Source organism: Phaenicophaeus curvirostris, chromosome 1 (genome assembly GCF_032191515.1).
Source record: "Phaenicophaeus curvirostris isolate KB17595 chromosome 1, BPBGC_Pcur_1.0, whole genome shotgun sequence".
Lineage (NCBI taxonomy): Eukaryota > Metazoa > Chordata > Aves > Cuculiformes > Cuculidae > Phaenicophaeus > Phaenicophaeus curvirostris.
In genome coordinates, this window is record NC_091392.1 from 188,064,478 (window position 1) to 188,082,014 (window position 17,537).

A 17,537-nucleotide genomic window follows, 5' to 3' on the forward strand; every position below is an offset into this window, starting at 1 on the left:
TATCTGCAATGCCTTGTACCAGGTATGTATTTTTCATGATGTATTGGACTGACACGTGGACATGACTTTTCTGTGATTAAAGAAAGTTTGTCAAAGGTCTTTTTCTTTTTTCTTTTTTAACTATGTGAAACATGCTTGAAGATAAAGGTATTGCTGACAAGACTAAGGTTTCTTCAGGGTATACTTACTTCCCCATTTGCTGTGTTCCCCCCAATCCTGCATAATCAGTTTGCCACACAACTGAAAACATCCTTGAATAATTATCTGCAGCACTTATTATGGTTCTTGATGGTCTAGTTCATCTGGATTTTCGGCTGCCACTGGAGACATATAAAAGTCCTGATATGATCTGTTTATCTGATTTTTTGAGGGCAAGATTAGGTCTGTATGTGATAACCTGAGACTTGCTATGCAGATTAAGGACTTTGTATATAGACGTTTTAGATTACTTGGCTTACTGTGAAGGAATTTCAGGTTGAAGTTCATTTCAAAGCTATGAAAATGATCTGACTGAGGCCATCTGAATCCTCCGTAAGATGTTTTTCTTGGCATAATGGAAGACCATATTCATCAAGCAGAATCATGGTGCTATTAAAGCAAGTACTGCTTTGTAGAAGCGATGACAGTCATTTGAGTGACGTGTTTTAGGAATGGGTTCTTGTTGTCTTACTGTACTTTTTTAGTGATGTTTACACATGTTGTGTAACAGTACTTGCCTAATACTTTATATGTTATTGTTCTTTAAACATCTTGGTGAGTTTACTCTAATAAATATGTCTGGCTGAACAGATGACATACTGCTGGTGTTGTTTGTGTGTAATTGTGCTATCTGAACTCATTAAATTCTTTGAGTAATGCAGGTGTTTCTTGATCAGCTTTTACAGACTCTTGTGGGAAGGGAGATGATGAGCATAACATCTTTTGGGAAAGTGAATGACTCTGTTAAACTGAAGCTTCCAGGGGTTTTTCGAGGACTCTTGATGGAAATTACTTAGAAGTTGCAGGTTCTTTATGTGGTGCATGCAGAAATGGTTTAGAATAGACTATTTCCCTCCTAATGTGCATATGAATTCCAATTCTCATTAGGCTGTGAGAATATTAAACTATTTCGGCACTGATGTCAGAGGAATCTGAGATTAAATGTCTTTATAACTAGTTCAGGCTGATGTTTTCTCAAAATCATGCTTGTTGTATATTAGGGAGGTAAAACGTGACACTCTTATACCATTCAGTCTTTCTCTAGAGGATTGTTTCAAAGAAGTGAAGTCATGCAATTGAGATTTATAAGATCAAGGTAGTGTTTCAGTGTCAAGTGTCATTGGTGTGCTTGTGTAGTGTGTGCTCTTGGGTACCTCTTCAAATCAGCATGGGGCAGAGGCTGAGCACTGCAGTAATTCTGAGCAACAGCTATTGATGAACTCGATTATTTTTTTTGTTGTTGTCAAAATTTGATCTTATTGAAAAGAGTAAATTGAAGTTAGTGAGCTGGGATCTGGTCTGCTCCCATGATTAATTTGCTGAGTGTTTTTTTGTGTACATGTTGAATTAGAAGTGAATCATATATTTTAAATTATTCATGGCTTCTTAAACAGAGAGGTGCTGATAATATTTCCCTTGAAATACCAATTAATGAAGCAAGCTTATGGTTCTTCAGAAATGTGTATTAGTGTTACAGAATTGATGCATTACATTTTAGAGGCAATTTCTTTGTATTTCACTAAGTAGTTAAGTAGCTCTTAAGCACAGCTTTTAGATTTTCCTCATGAAGGACATTAATAGATGTAAACAGTTTGTCTTGAATTTTCATGTTACCGTGGTGTTTTGTAATGTGTTGGTCACTGTTCAGGATGTATCAAAATGGAACGTATTCCAAAACCAGTTTGGAGGTTGACTACAGTTGAGTTTAGTTGAGGAGGGACAATCCTTGGCTGAAGATTACTTAGAAGCCAAACGATGCCACTAAACTGTGAGGCTCCTTGTGCCTTTGGGATTTTGGAGTGGTTTTTCAAATGATCTCTTCAGAGAATGGCCTGACAGAAATCTGAAAAAGTGGAAGGGGGAAGATATGGAATAGTATTATTGCACAGGAGTACTCAATCATGTGAACACAAGATGGGAGGCGGAAGAGGTATATGTGTGTCACAATCTGGATGCAAGTTAAGTGTTGTTTTGGGGTTTAAAAAGTCAGAAGGCAGGAAAGGATGACACAAGAAAATAACCTACTCCATCTAACACACTTCTGTTGTGCTGTGTAGTCAGGTGGTCAGACTAATGTCATACCACAGTAGGTAGCTGTAAGCATAGGAGAAAGCCAGGGTAGCTTTGTGGGTGCTCTTAAGAATATCCTCATTATTGAGAAGGTATGCAAATGCTTGTCTGCATTTTTGTGAGTTGACCATGGAGATCCACATTATTGTTGAACTGATTGTGCAAGGCTGTCCATATCTGCATTTTGAAAACTAAATCTTTCGCATTCTACTGATGTTTTGAGTTTTTATGTAGTTGGCCATAAACAATGGCTTTTGGATAAAGTTTATATTAGCAGGTGACGCAGTGCACCTAGGCTTTCTGGCTGTGTACTTCTCATCTTTGCTTATAACTACATCTTTAGAAGTTGCTTGTCTACTTTCAGGAATTTAAGTTGTTTGCTCTCCTAGTAGAGTTTCACACAGAACCTAAGCGACAGGCAAAAGTGAGTATCTGTTCAGGAAATACTTGTGTTTTTTCCTTTGTTTCAGGAAAGGTTTTAAGGTTAGGAGTTGCACATGTGCTATTTATTGTAGAAAGCACTTCAAGTGACTCTTCTGCCCAACAGGTGTTGCTCTAAATACTTGTATCATGTTTCACCAGCTTTGGTTTAGACATTAGTTTGCCTTGCCTTTATGCTTATTATCCCTATTCTCCTATAAATTTGCTTCTGCGAGGTATCCTTACAGATCCCTCAGGTACAACAGCTACATGGTTTAAGTGAAAGACTCGTCCAAATACGTGGTGAAGCTTCACAGTTGCAATTAAGATACAATGGAAGATTTTCCATGAGGGTGAGCTGGCAAGTATTCTCTTGAATTGGGGTTATGCAGCAAAGTCCTTGCTTTTCTTATGTCGTCCTTGGAAAATTTTTTTGTTTAACTCTGGGGGAGCATGGGCCATGGCTGGGGTTTTGACCTGAAACCACATTTTTCTGTTCCATAGGAGTTTACATGTGACTACTCATGTTATCCATATGTAGGAACAAAACAGTAGAAAACATAAAAAGTAAATTCTTGGATTAGTAAAATAAGGTTGAGCTGGCCTTTCAGTATACTCTAGAAAAATGATATAGAAGATTGTATAATTTGTATTATCTCACAGACTTAGTGGTTTGGAAATGGATTATAGGATGGTGGAAGAAGTTAACTTCCAAAAAAAAAAACCAAACAAAAAACCCCAAGTCTTTAAACTGCTGTAGCTAGCAGTACTTTCTAGCTTTATGATACATATAGCAACAAGTAGTCAAGCAGTTGACTTGGCTTACAGTTTAACTGTAAGCCAACTTTAGTTTAACATCTCTTACTCCAGGACCTTGTTCTGTGAGGAACACTTTTCCTCCATGTTAAAGGAGTGAAGGCCATGCAAGAAGGATGCATGAGATGTAGATTCCTAAGAAGGTGAGAATGTAAGGCTGATATAGGCTTAATGAGTGTGTCTCTCTCAGGTCACAGATGTAGTTCTGTTCTGCTGAAGAGTCTCTTACCTATGTGATGCTACTTGCCATGTAGTTTTCATAGAATAGTTTGGGTTGGAAGGGACCTTAAAGATCATCCATTTCCAACCCCCTGCCATGGGCAGGGGCATCCCACTAGATCAGGCTGCCCAAGGCCCATCCAGTCTGGCCTTGAACACCTCCAGGGAGGGGGCAGCCGCAGCTTCCCTGGGCAACCTGTGCCAGTGCCTCACCACTCTCGTGGTGAAGAAATTCTTCCTTATGTCTAGTCTAAATCTGCCCCTCTCTAGTTTATACCCATTGCCCCTCATCCTATCACTACAAGTCTTTGTGAACAGTCCCTCCCCAGCTTTCCTGTAGCCCCTTCAGGTACTGGAAGGTCGCTATAAGGTCTCCTCAGAGCCTTCTTTCCTCCAGGCTGAACAAGCTCTACTCTCTCAGCCTGTCCTCGTATGGGAGGTGCTCCAGCCCTCTGATCATCTCTGTAGCCCTCCTCTGGACCTGTTCCGATAGTTCCATATCTTTCTTATGTTGAGAATTGCAGAACTGGACAGGATACTCCTGGTGGGATCTCATGAGAGCAGAGGGGCAGAATCCCCTCCCTCGGCCTGCTGGCCACGCTCTTTTTGAAGCAGCCCAGAATACAGTTTGGCCTTCTGGGCTGTGAGTGCACATTGCTGAGACATGTTGAGCTTCTCCTCAATGAGCATCCTCTAGTCTTTCTCTGCAGGGCAGCTCTCAATCACGCCATCCCCCATCTGTAGTATTGAAACTACAGATTGCCCTGACCCAAGTGCACTTGGTCTTGTTGAACTTCATGAGGTTCACATCGACCCACTTCTTCAACTTGTCCAGATCCTTCTAGATGACATCGTGTCCTTCTGGCCTGGTAACCTTCTTCCCAAGAAAAGTATGGGCCACGTATCACTCAATGCTCAGAATTAAATACGACTGTAGTTGCTGTGCATATGAGGCTTCATTTCTTTCTCTTGCTCTCATCTGAGTAACTTAGTGAGCCTTTCCAGGGAAAAGCAGGGGACAGTGAAGAGGAAATTTGGAGCTGATTGTCTTACAGTAATTATCCAGTTCTTCTCTGAGTATCAGCTCATTTGTAAGATAAATTTAGGGAATGGCTGTTGATTTTAGAAATCATACTGGGTTTTTTTCTCCTTGGCAAGTTATCTGATATTGCTATTCTGTGCTGGATACTAGATTGCTTCATGAACGTTTCTTGCTGTGGCATGTAAAATTCCCAAGCTCTTTTGGGAGGGTGTGAGCTGTATGATGTGCTGCTGGTAAAATAAAAAATGAACCAACCAGCCAGAAGGCCAAACCAAACTAAAACAAAATAAACTTAACTACCAACCCCGCTCCCCCAAAACACTCACAAACCAACAAAAGCAACCAAAGGCACATAAAACACCCTTAAAATCATTTTACATAGCCCAGGTAGTAAAGTTTATCGTGTCTGTATTGCAGTATGAGGAGTTAACTCTTGTTTCCAGTGAAATCAGCAGAGCTCTGTTTGCACTGACTTCCAAATTCACTTTAAGCATCATGTGAAATGATTACTATTTGCTCTGTTAAACTACAAAATAACAGTCTGGGAAATGTCAGAATTTGTTTGTCAGTTTTGTTATTTAATTACAAACCTGGTATAGCAGAGTATTTTTCTGAGAAAGTTGGAATAAGCAAACAGGCTATTCAAATATTTGTTAAAATCCTGAGAGTGCAGTCCAGAGGAAAGACCACACAAACTCTCTTTCAGGATGTTTTTGGGTTTTGCCTGTCAACAAATTATACTCTGCTATGGAGATTTATAATAATATATTAATAATATTACTTCATGCTCTGGATGGAAACTGTGCACACACAGAACAATAAAATGTGGAAGCTTGTTTAAAGACAGTAATACAAGTAAATGCTCTGCTCTAGATTTGTATTTTTGTCTGTGACTTGTTAAATGGAAATGGGCAAACAACTAGGGAAAGTAGGCTGGGTAGGTTTGTTATGGAATATAGCAGCATGTCTTAAGTGTAACTCAAGTATAGAAGCTGTAACTACATAAATCCTTAAATGCTTTTACATGAGTCAGAATTGTTGATATTTTTAGAACCAACTCCCCCAGTGGTGCAAAATGTGCAACAATAGAATAAAAAGAATTGAAAACCTAGTTCTGTAGGTTCCTTGGTTGGAGCTTTGTGGTTGATTTTTTGCAATCTAACAAACTTTTTTAATGCTTGTGCTCTGAAGTTTGATTTACTTTGTGGTCATGTATAAGTGGATTATTAAGCCCTTTTGAAACCCTGATTAAACTGATAATTTTGCTCTGATTTAACAGACAGCTTAGGAATGTGCACTTGTCCTCTACTGGCTAATGTGTCCGTGTTTTTTTGAATAGCCCAATGAATCAGAGTTACTAAACAAGTGGACTTACCAGCTGATGCCCCTTCTGACCTTTAAATAAAACTATACCTATATTTTTAACATTTGCTGGAAACTTATCTGATATGCCAGTACAATAAGGATTGATTGGCAGATACGTCTCCAGGTTTCTCCAGAGCTGCCGGATGCTGTGTGCACCTGAAGGAAATTTTGTAGGAGGAAGATCCGAGTTTATTACAGATAAATGACGTGCTTGTAAAGCTAACCTTTAATATTCTATTTTTTGTCAAAGCTGCTGACAAACTGGCCTGAGTCTATCCAGGTAGTTTCTTAGGACTAGTATTGATTTCTGCTCCATCATGCTGCTTGTAGTGAAGGATTGATTTCTTCTTGCCTGGTATGACTCAAAGAAGAAACTTACCCCTTGATGTTAAACACAGAGTAAAAGCTGGTATCAAAGTAGAGATTTCTACTTTAGTTATTGTAATGAGTTGCCTGCAGAAGGATATCATTCCCTATGACTTCCAAATGTTTGTTCATCTGCTTACTTAGGAAATCTTTATTATACACCCAGTGCAATTTAGGAATAGTTTTTTGCTTAATTACACTGACCTACAGGAGCAGTCGTTTGCCTCTTTTAAAACATACCATTTGAACTAGTTGGAAGAAATGGAATTAATTAGTGCTTTTTTATTGTATTAGATTCTAAGTTATGCATATGTAGGGAAGAGTATAGTAAGAGCTTACAAAATCCTGTTTAAATTAGGTGCCTGCTTTGTAAGCCTTGATTTATAGTTTTTTGGAGTATCATTAACGCTGTTACTAATTCTGTGACATTTTGTATGTAAGATGAGTAAGTTGAGGGACCAAGGCATGAATTGGATGAGGCTTATGTGTAGCCATGATAATAAGCTATGGAGAGATTAGTAATCTCATCTGGTGAGAACCATCACCTTGTGTAAGCCTTCCTGCTGCCATGTGACTTTCTTTTGGGCAACAGGTGATGGATATTGAGTTATCCTTCTGAACTTGTTGTCATGTTCCTTCTCTGGCTCTGCAGGAGGCTGTGGTTGGGCTCTGCCCATTCACCTTCCTTTGGGTCAGGTTAAGAGGCAACAGGAAAATGAGGGTGTTTCCTCTGAAGCACCTGAAATGTTAGACAAGGAATAAGGGCAGGGACTGTCTGCCTTGGTTTCAAATAGTCAGATATGTTTTTAATGATTGCTATATTCTTGTGCTCATTCCCTGCTGGTTGCTTTTGGCTGTGATCGGAGTGCTTTGAGTGTGGCTGTTTTTCTCTTTTATTTCACTGACTTTATTTGTGTAAAACTGATCTAGTCAGACTTCAGAACTTTACATAGCAGATGGCCCGAACTGCTGCTATGTTTAGGAGTTTTGCCATACAATTTTGACTTTAGTGTATTTATCAAGTTTTGTATGAGAAACATGATTCAAGGTAAGTGAGGATATGTAACCTGTAGCTGTAGCACTTAATCTTGCTGCCCGATGTACTGTGGTGGCCGGTTGTCTTGACAGAGTTCAGATCAATTTTACTTAGTATTACACATTGCGGGGAAACAATGGTGAAGTAAATAATTTTTTAACTTGGGAAGCACATTTGTTTTCCTGAAACAAGGCAATTCTTTGGGGTAGATATAAAAAAGTGAAGGAACAAGTCCTTTACTATGACTTTCTAAATGCCCATGCTCATAGATCATTGATCTAATCCTGTAGTAGACATCTTTGTAAAATACTTAAATCAACAGAAAGGAGGTGGTTTTGTTGCTGATTGTTTTAGAAAACATTATTGGAATGGTTAAAGTCCAAAGTATTTGGGATGATCCTGCTGTTACTGTGATTAATATGAAGTCTGGACAGGTTTTTGTTGCTGATGGCTGTGGTCAGGATACCTCTAGCGAGGGTGCGTGTGTACTATTACAACCTCTTGAAGACTTTGCCACCAAAATGGGAGCAGGAGAGAAGTGAAGGGAAGAGACGATAGGGCTGTGGCGTGCAGGGTACTGCCTTCCAGAGGTCTGCAGTAAGACCTGGCAGAGCTGCAGTGATGGCTCATGAGGCTGTGGCTTGGGAGCATCCGCAGGTTCTGCAATAGCTGGGCACCATCACTTCATGGGCACTTGGCCTCTGGTGAGCATGAGAGGACTTGGGTTAGTGTGGCCATACTGAAGGGCAGTAATTAAAAAAAAAAAAAACAGAGGGTGAGGTGGGAGAGGTCTTCTCTGGTAAGCCAGAAGTACTGCCTGTGCTTCTTTGGCCTGGAGGGTACAGAGTAGTTCGCAGACCCTAGTAGTTTGACAATTCTGAATTGGTTTACTTGAGGTTCTCTTCACACTGTGGTACCATGTGCCCATCTGGTTTGCTGTTGTGGGTGCCTTTGGCAAAGTGTTGGGGGCTGCAGGGACCTTGGTGAGGAGAGGCTGGGGCTGCTTCTTGCCTGACACAGCCTCTTCTGCAGGGTACAGCTGAGTCTCTTGGCTAAGGTGTCAGTACCTTGGAGAAAACATGTTTAAGAAGGGACAAAATACTATATAGGTGGTGAGGAATGGGAGTGGAGGGGCCAGTGAGAAACAGCCCTGCAAGCACCCAGGTCACAGGCATTTCCCATCACTTTATTCAAAGAAAAATATCACCTTTGCGTCATGTTTTTGTTCTTTAGAGTGAACAGAAACAGCTTCTGAAAGCTTAAATCAAGAAATTAAGCTGTGATACTACAAAGCTTTTTGTGTTATGGTGTCCCATCTCTTCCCTTTGTGGATAGATGGTGGAGAGATCACTGAACAAAAGTACTTTGTGCATGTAACCTTGTTTCCCGCTATTTTAGGAATGTGATATGGAATTGGAGCTCGTAGGCTCAGATGTATTTTGACACTAAAGGGATGCAGCTTTAAATACTTCTTTTGCCATCTTCGTAATGGGGTTCTCATATGCGGGTTTCTGTATGTCTTTGGTTTGCTCAGCCAGGTGCAAAAACCCCCAACTCCTGCTCTCAGTTGAATGTAGAGAGAGAAATCCAGAGTCTGCATTAGTGCTGGCTTTCCTTGAGGTAACCTGTTCCTCACGACCAGCAGGTGTGTGGTTCCTAGAGTAACTAGTTTGGCTACCTTGGTTTTACTTTTAACGTTTGTTAAACTGGAGGTGCAAGGAGGAAATGCAGCACTTAGATCCAGGGTTTCTCCAAACTGTTGCTATAAAACGATTAATGGGTTGCAGTGGCGCCTAAATATCATGTTTTCATTTCTGACTCTGATTTAATGTTTGGGTTTTTTCCTTTTTATATATAAATTTTTTTTCACAAAAAGTACTTTTAAATATCAGTAAGTAGAGGCATGTGGTAACACTTTGTCTAGCACAGTTATTCCAAGTTGCACAGTTAAGATAAGCAGGAGTCCATTTTCCATTTTTTTTTGGGGGGGGTGGTTTAGGAGTGGATAGATTACAAGACTGAAAACTGAGTATTTGCAAAAACAGAAACCAATTATTTTTGTGTATGCTCCCAATAATTGGTTTTTAAACAAAGGGGAAAAATGGAAATTATATAATCCAGCAGACAGTGTTAATTTGTCACCTAAAAGCAGTGCTTAACTGGTACTGAAGTCTTTGCTTTTCATGTTCTGCCATCCTATGTCTTGTGTGTAGAGACGTTTTCTGTCAAAAATTGCACATATGCCTCACATCATGAGCAACTTGTCGACCTGTTTAGCGGTGGTTAACTCTGCTGGAAGTGATGGTTAAGCTAACCTGTGTGGGAATAGAACAGACCACTTTAAGCATGGATTTCACAATAGTTGAAATAGTTGGGGTGGCATTGAAACATGAACACTTGATTTATATATTTTTCTTTCCCAGCAGCAGCTGTTGGTGAAAATCTTTTTGGGGTAGGGAATATTGTTTGAATGAAGAGTAGTACTTTAAATGATGTCAGAATCTCTGAAAAGCACTAGGTTATACTTTACAGTTGAAGAGGATGTATAACAGCTACTGTGGGCACATGCACCAGAGTTTGCACTGAAACAAGGCACGTGTTTCTAGGCAAGTGGATGCAATTTCTGTTGATTTCTGACCCAAATTAGTATATCTGCACAAGGTTCTGTTAAAACACTAACCCACATCAGTGCTAGATTGGGTACATGCTGTGCTCCGTCGCATAGTCCAGAGACGTCTTGTTGCAGTTTGGATGCAAATCCCTTACATTAATGAGAAACATATTTTCTTTCTATTTATTCTTCAGGCAACAAGAGCCTCTCTGACTCAACATTGTACCAGTTTGGGGGAGTCGCTGGGCAAGGAAAACGATATCGCTCTGATTATTGATGGCCACACACTGAAGTATGCCCTTTCATTTGAAGTCAGGCAGAGCTTCCTGGACTTGGCACTCTCCTGTAAAGCTGTCATTTGTTGCAGGTAAGAAATTCTGGAACTACTTCTGGTAACAAACTGGGCACAAAGCCTGTGAAACTTGACCTAGTGTGTTAACTTTCCCTTCATGCTTATGGTGCTTACAGAAAATATAGGAGTAGGGGGAATAGTGTGATGTTTAAGAGGAAGCAAGCTGCAGTGGTGAGCCACTTGATAATATATTTTTCTCTGCTGTGGAACTGTGATGAATTGAGGCTGTGCTGGGAGTAGAGAAGGAGGACTTTGGATAAGTATGCCTTCCACAGACCTGTGGAAATGTTAAAAAGGCCAACAAAGTTGAAGGTTTCAGTTCTTTGTATTCTACAGGATGCTTTACGATGTAACAGTAGAGCTTGTACACCCTCATTGTGAGCATTTGGTCAACTGCATATTCCCTCCGGGTGGTTTAAGTCTGCTAGCTCTGGGAAGCAGTCTGTAAGTATGCTGGAAAGCTTGGGAAGTAATTTCTTTCATGCTCCTATGGAGGAAGAAGCAAGTTCTCCAGTGAAATGGAGGGAGTCCAGAGCATGGCCACCAAGATGATTAAGGGAGTGGAGCAGCTTTCATACAAGGAGAGGGTGAGAGAGCTTGGGCTCTTCAGCCTGGAGAAGAAGAGGCTCAGATGAGTTCTTAACAATTTGTATAAATACATAATAGGAGTGAATGAAGATCAGGGGGCCAGGCTCTTCTCTGTAGTGCTTGGTGGCAGGATAAGACGTAAAAGATGATCTAAAACATTTGAATGTCTGTCTGAAGACACAGTGAGGGTAGTCCGACACTGAAATGAGTTTCCTAGAGGCTATAGAGTCTCTGTTCTTAGAGACTTGGAAAACCCATGTGGATGATGTGGTGCTGGGCAGCCTACCCCGCAGCTGACCCTGCTTTTACCTAGGAGCGTTGGATTAGCTTATTTCTAGCAGTCTCTTCCAACCTGGGTTGTTGTAGAATTCTGCGACTGGGGACAAATGTCTCTTTTTTCCAGCCAGTGCTTTCTGTCATTTTCAAACCCTGTTCTAGGTGATTGTCAACTACAATGTCTTTCCCAAATTGTTTTTTCAGTAGCAATTTTTTTGCTGCTTCGGATTACTTTCTTTTTTTTTTTTTTTTGGAGGCAGAGGATAGAGGGAAAGGGCTTGAAGTGTTAGAGGAGGAGTCTCACTCTTGCTTACGGTTTTGTGGGAGTGAGCAAGTCTTTTATAAAAAGGAGCTCACGCATTTGCAACTATCTTCTCTGAACTGCAACAGGCCCACATGTAGGGCCAATCAGAAGGTCAGTGTTCTCTTCATTGCACAGTTACCTTGTGCTTAGAGAGTGCCAACTGCCCAGGAAGGGAATTGACTCTGTGTTGTAGCGTGCACTCCTGTATTTATGGGGAAGTTAACATTGAGCAAGTAGAAAGCTTAATTAACTTTCATACTCTGTCACAATGCTTTGGCAGGGAACCTTCCAAGGCATTTTGTTAGTTTATTTCTCAAAGATATGACAGGCTGGGTCAAAGACGGAGGTGGTGGAAACAAATCATAAATTACAAGTTATTACTACTATACTACAGTAGTATATGTAATTAACTGAAGATAATGAATGGTCCTGTTTTGCAGAGAGACTTGTAATACTGTATACTTCCTCTGTTGTTATTTCATGACTGAGCCAACAGCAGTTTTAATTATTAGTGAATTAGCAAACTGAGAAACAATGAAGGAAAAGACACTGTAAAGTGTAAATCAAAAGGAAAAAGATGATGTAATTTCATAGGCTTAAAAAGAGGAATAAAAATGAGTTTTAAATCCCTGGGGAAAAAGAGGAATGCCTTTAATAGCCTTCAAAGCTTTGCAGAAACCTTACATTTATTTGCCAGGTGGTTGATACTGAAGAAAGATAAATACTTTTTTTTTTTCCCCTCCTCTGGGTTGGTTTTAATTTGTGTGTCAAACAAGACAGTGCACTTAAACTTCACAGGAAAAAAGTTTTAAAATGTAATTGGCAAAGAGAAAATTTCAAATTAGAGTTACTCTTCAAACAAATGTGTTCATTGGAGGTGGTATCTGGGTCTTTAAACTTAGTGGTATGATGTTTTAACCACTCTAGGAGGAGCTGCATTGCTATTATCAACATAGCATAAATTCATGGGACTTAATATTTCATGAATTTACTACAACATTTTCATCTCCTCTGGGGCGTTTCAGCTGCATTTGCCTTTCAAAGACTTCTAAAAATATACTCAAGATATACTGTGTATTCATTTGCTGGGCTTTAGGCATAAACTGTAGATGACCTTGATTCTCAAGGGTAATGTCTTAAAATGAAACTGTAGCAAACCTGGCCCCATTTTGCATTAGGAGGGAGAGATGGTATCTCCTGATGGGGTTAAGTCTTCCACTGTTACAATATCTCTAACAGGCTTGACACAGTGGAAGGAAATATCCTCCTCAAGAGAGTTCGTGAAGCTTGCAAATCAAACCAAACAATTCTATAAGAAAAAGCCTTGTGTGTTTAAAGTTTTTTTCAGAGACTGACAGATCTTGTTATCTTCCCTTATACTGACTGGGATGTCAGAAGGCAACCAGTCCAGAGCAAGCAAAACTTGTGTGGAAATAAATGTTTGTACGGCGATTGAACTCATAACTTCATTTGAGATCTGAGCTGTTGATTGCCTGCCTCTGATTTTCAAGTGTTCCTTCTTTAAAGGACCTGTTGTTATTGATGTTTTGGGAGAGCAGAAAAGTGTTAAAGCTGAAGTAGAAGGGGATTGTTTTTTGTTGTCTTTCTTTTTAAAAAAACGAAGTGGAGTTTATTTATCGTTAATCTAGTGTTAATAACTCTTAGAAAGCTAGTTCATACAGCAGATAACTGCTTGGATTTGAATATAAAAAGCAGCAGAGAAGTATGTAACTTGAATATTATGACCGTATTTATAACTTTATTGAAGGGTCTACTGGAGTTGAAATCATAGAATCATAGAATAACCAGGTTGGAAGAGACCCACCGGATCATCGAGTCCAACCATTCCTATCAAACACTAAACCATTCCCCTTAGCACCTCGTCCACCCGTGCCTTAAACACCTCCAGGGAAGGTGACTCAACCACCTCCCTGGGCAGCCTGTTCCAGTGCCCAATGACCCTTTCTGTGAAAAATTTTTTCCTAATGTCCAGCCTAAACCTCCCCTGGCGGAGCTTGAGGCCATTCCGTCTTGTCCTGTCCCCTGTCACTTGGGAGAAGAGGCATTTGTAATTGAAATGTGGTGTTTCAGAAATATTTGTTTATGCCTTTGCATGGTTTGCAAATAATATTTTTGTTGTTGAATGGAACTTTTCTGCAGGTGACAGACTCTGCCATTGTATGGGTTTAATGCCATATTAACAAGACTTGCATCAGGAGGAAGCAATTTGTTGGAGCTTCATAGAGGAAATGGTTCTGAGCAGTTTTTATAAATACTTTAGTACTTAAAAATAATCATTGGACAGCATTAGTAGTCCTTCCTTTGATATTTCTCACAGACCTAAGCACAATGAAGCAAGCATCTCCAGAAGAATGAGTGGCATGAGACTGGGACCCTGTTTTGTGATTCTAAGTAATTCTGTGATCCATTGTGTGTAACTTTGAGCAGAGGCCAGCCCAAGTTTTATTTAGTTATTTCATAGCAAGTTGTGGAAAGTTGCTTGTACAGAGAAATCTTGTTGCTTTATTTTGTCCACCTAAAAAGACACTTGATGCTTCACTGTATCTGATGACATACCTACTGCTTAAAGGTAATGAAGCTGCTTTGACCAGCCTCTTCTTTTCCTATACTTACTGTGTAAGATTACCTCTATTAGAACATCACTGCCCTTTCCTGATGTATGTTTTCCAGTGCAGTTCATCTGCTTCTGCTGTTCATGTTGTGCTGGTAAAAAATAGTATGGCCATGGGGAATTCAATGAAGATACAATGACTTCATCAGCCTTTTTAATAAAAAAAAATATTGCAATGTCTGTTTTGATCAGTCTGGTTCTCCTAAAATTTTATTTTGTTGCTTATTTTTTGGCTTGTGATGAAGTTCAAGCAATAGGAACACCAGTGTCTCAATTGCTGTATGATGTGTCAGCCTCTGTGCAGATCAGGACATGTGATATCAGAAGTAGAGTTGTAGTGATAATGGTAAGGAACTGGGGAAAGAAGCACAGATGGTCAGAAAATGCATGTTCTTTAAACACCCCAACAACAACAATAAAAACCCCTGACTGTTTTCTCCATTGTATTGGCGTTTCAAGTAGTATGTGGAATGAGCAGCTTGAGAACATGGCCCCACAAACATCATCACTCTGAGAACTGACACTGAATGTTCTAAAATGAATATACCTTTTGACCAGACTGTATCTGCTTATGTGTTGAAAGGAAAGGGATTTAATTAAATGAAAGCAGAAGATGGGTAAAGGGAAGGGAAAAAGCAGGCTGTGAAGAGTACCTGTTGCTGGTTGTTAGTGTCGCTTTGTCAGATAGGTAATAAGAAAAGAGACGAGGAGACTAGAGACAAGTTGCCTTGTCTCACTCTGAGTTGTAAAGCCATAATTTGGATGCTTCTGGTCTTCCATTATCATTTGGAGATGTTAATAGTATAGCTCTCAAAATGAACATCTGGGATACCTCTTAAATATTTATGCCCTGAAGTCTCATATTATTGCTGGTGTAAATATTTGACAAAGTGATTATTCTGTGTTGTAGTTGAGAATGTGTTTGCTTATTAAATTTAAGTAGTATCTTTTGGCTGTCATTACAGAAGATCCCCATTCTTGTGACAGAAAATTGCAACGCAATTTTCATTAAGAGTATGCAAACCCATTCTAACATTAATTGGTCCCAAAGAAAATTATGGATGTGTTACATATTACTGTATGTACTTCTTATGTTTTCCCTCATCTGCCACCTACTAAATTATCAATGCTCATTCTTGTTCTATTTCTGACAATTCATGACAGCAGTATTCATCTTGTGACTTTGAAAACCATGAGGGAAGAATGATTCTGGCAGCTTTAATGTTTGTAGATAATGGAAGTGGGAGGAAGATTTGGGTTTGCGACATGACGTGGTGCTCTCTGCAGTCTTGAATGAAGAATAGTTACAAGTGATTGCTTTGCACATCCCTGCATACACACTGGACGATGTAGGCAATCTTGGAATGTTGTATTATGATTACTGTTCCTCAGAGCTTATTGGCTGCATTGCAAGAGCTGAATCAATTTGCAAAATGCCACTGATCTTGTGTAAGAAAGCCAATATGGCCAAGTTTGGAGAAGGCTGGTCTTACAAATTTCTCTCATTATCTTGGTTTGTTCTTGTTAATCAGTGTCCTGAGCTGTGACAGTTCCTGAGCCTCACTCTTATTGTATAAATGGTTCAAATGCACAGCTGGTGTTTAAAGGATTAAAAGTTACTGTTAACTCCAGGCACTTATCAAATGAGAACCCAGAAAACAAAGGCTTCACTCTAATCCTAAGGGTGTTAGCATTTCTCCTGCAGGTTTTTGTATCAATTAGCTGTGCAAACCAGGCTAAAAATCCCAGAATCAGGATTGTCATCTTAGAAGGAGGTACATGCTTATCAAGTCAGAAACATGTGTGAATCACTTACTTTCCTAGGATGATTTTTGTTTGTACTTCAAGAGTACTTAAAGATACTGTTTTGACTGGTGTGGTTTGGTTTTAAATGACATCAACTCAATCTTAAAGGTCCTTTCCAGCCTAAATGATTCTATGATTCTAAGCATGTTTCATTCCTTTTCCCCTGGGTAACTAATCAATTGTTGGTAGCTTGAATTTAAATGATTCATGGTGTAATTCCAAATGCTTCTTTTGTTTAACCCCTGACTGTACTTGGAACCATTTTTCTTTTCTTGTTTATTTGAGATGAGGAAATAATTCAGACAAAGTAATCTTTAAGTTAACTGCTGAACCAGTTTCGTTGTTATTGACAATATGGCAAAATGCTTTGGGGTTGGTTTGTTTTTTTTTTTAGTTATCTATGAAAAATACTGTTTTGTTGTTGGGTTTATTTTCATACTGGGTGACCAACTGACCAAGTTCTCATGCCCATAACTGTGTTTATGAATGAAATATTTGTTGCTGAAATATCCTACTACATTCACATGAACTTCCTATTTCCATAACCATTCTTGGTAGTAAATTGACTTACCACCCTATGTCTCAAAAAAAGTTGGAAGAAAAGCATAAATGCAGCTAAAAGCAACTGAACTACTTAAACTTCCTTCAGAAACAATTTTGTAGGAAAAATACTGCATGCTCCAATGAAAATTAAGAAGTTTCTCCTCCAAGTACTGTTTAAATGAACTCTTACTTTTAAAGGTCATTTGTTGTCATCTTGTGTGGTGCATCAGATATTTGGGTGACAAAAATCTTAGTAGTTCAGTTCATATATTTTGTAAAATGCAAGTGAATTTTCTGTATTGAGCAATGGTCTCATAACACTTGCACACGGTTCCAAATGGTATTGGTGTCCATTTCTCCACTCTACTACAGTACCTAGTCCAAATTGCTACCAGTCTTTTCCGTTTCTGAGCAGGAGAAGCCAGCGATGCTATGTTTAGTGCTACACTTCCCAAATGGGAAAATAAACATTCCATAGATACTGCACATGAGAAAACACTATGCTGCTGGAACGTATGCTATTTTAGAAGAAAGATAAAACTGTGGTTTGGACTACCTTCTGTTCCATGAGAAATACATAATACTGGTATATTTTTCTTTCCACGAGTGTTACTGTGTTAACCCCTATATTCTGGCCAAGTTCCAACTTGAACAATTACTTTCTTCTCACTGAAATCCCCCCTGCCTTTCCCATTGAGTATGATATTCTTTACGTGCTTTTCAAAGGTGTTGTGAGCGTGTCAGTGTGAATGCTGAAGCTTGCCAAGTTTTAATTCAGAGGGACTACAGCAAGGTCCTGCTTGTGAAACTCTATTCTAACTATTGGTGAGCTTTAGTTTTAGTCTTCTGGCTTGTAAGAGTAATATCGGAAACAAGGACATTGTCGTGTCTAC

General features: G+C 39.5%; 1 protein-coding gene across 4 annotated transcripts in view; it reads left to right on the top strand.

Moving 5' to 3' along the window:
• The window catches only part of ATP8A2 (ATPase phospholipid transporting 8A2), a 326,443-nt gene that overhangs the window by 121,484 nt on the left and 187,422 nt on the right, over window positions 1-17,537 (top strand). For all 4 annotated transcript variants that reach the window (XR_011339668.1, XM_069882897.1, XM_069882904.1 and 1 more), the window contains one exon: window positions 10,338-10,510. Coding sequence is in view for 3 of the 4 variants with exons in the window: in XM_069882897.1 (XP_069738998.1) it covers window positions 10,338-10,510 (173 nt within the window). In the remaining variant the exon portion in view is untranslated. The remainder of the gene's footprint in view (window positions 1-10,337; window positions 10,511-17,537) is intronic.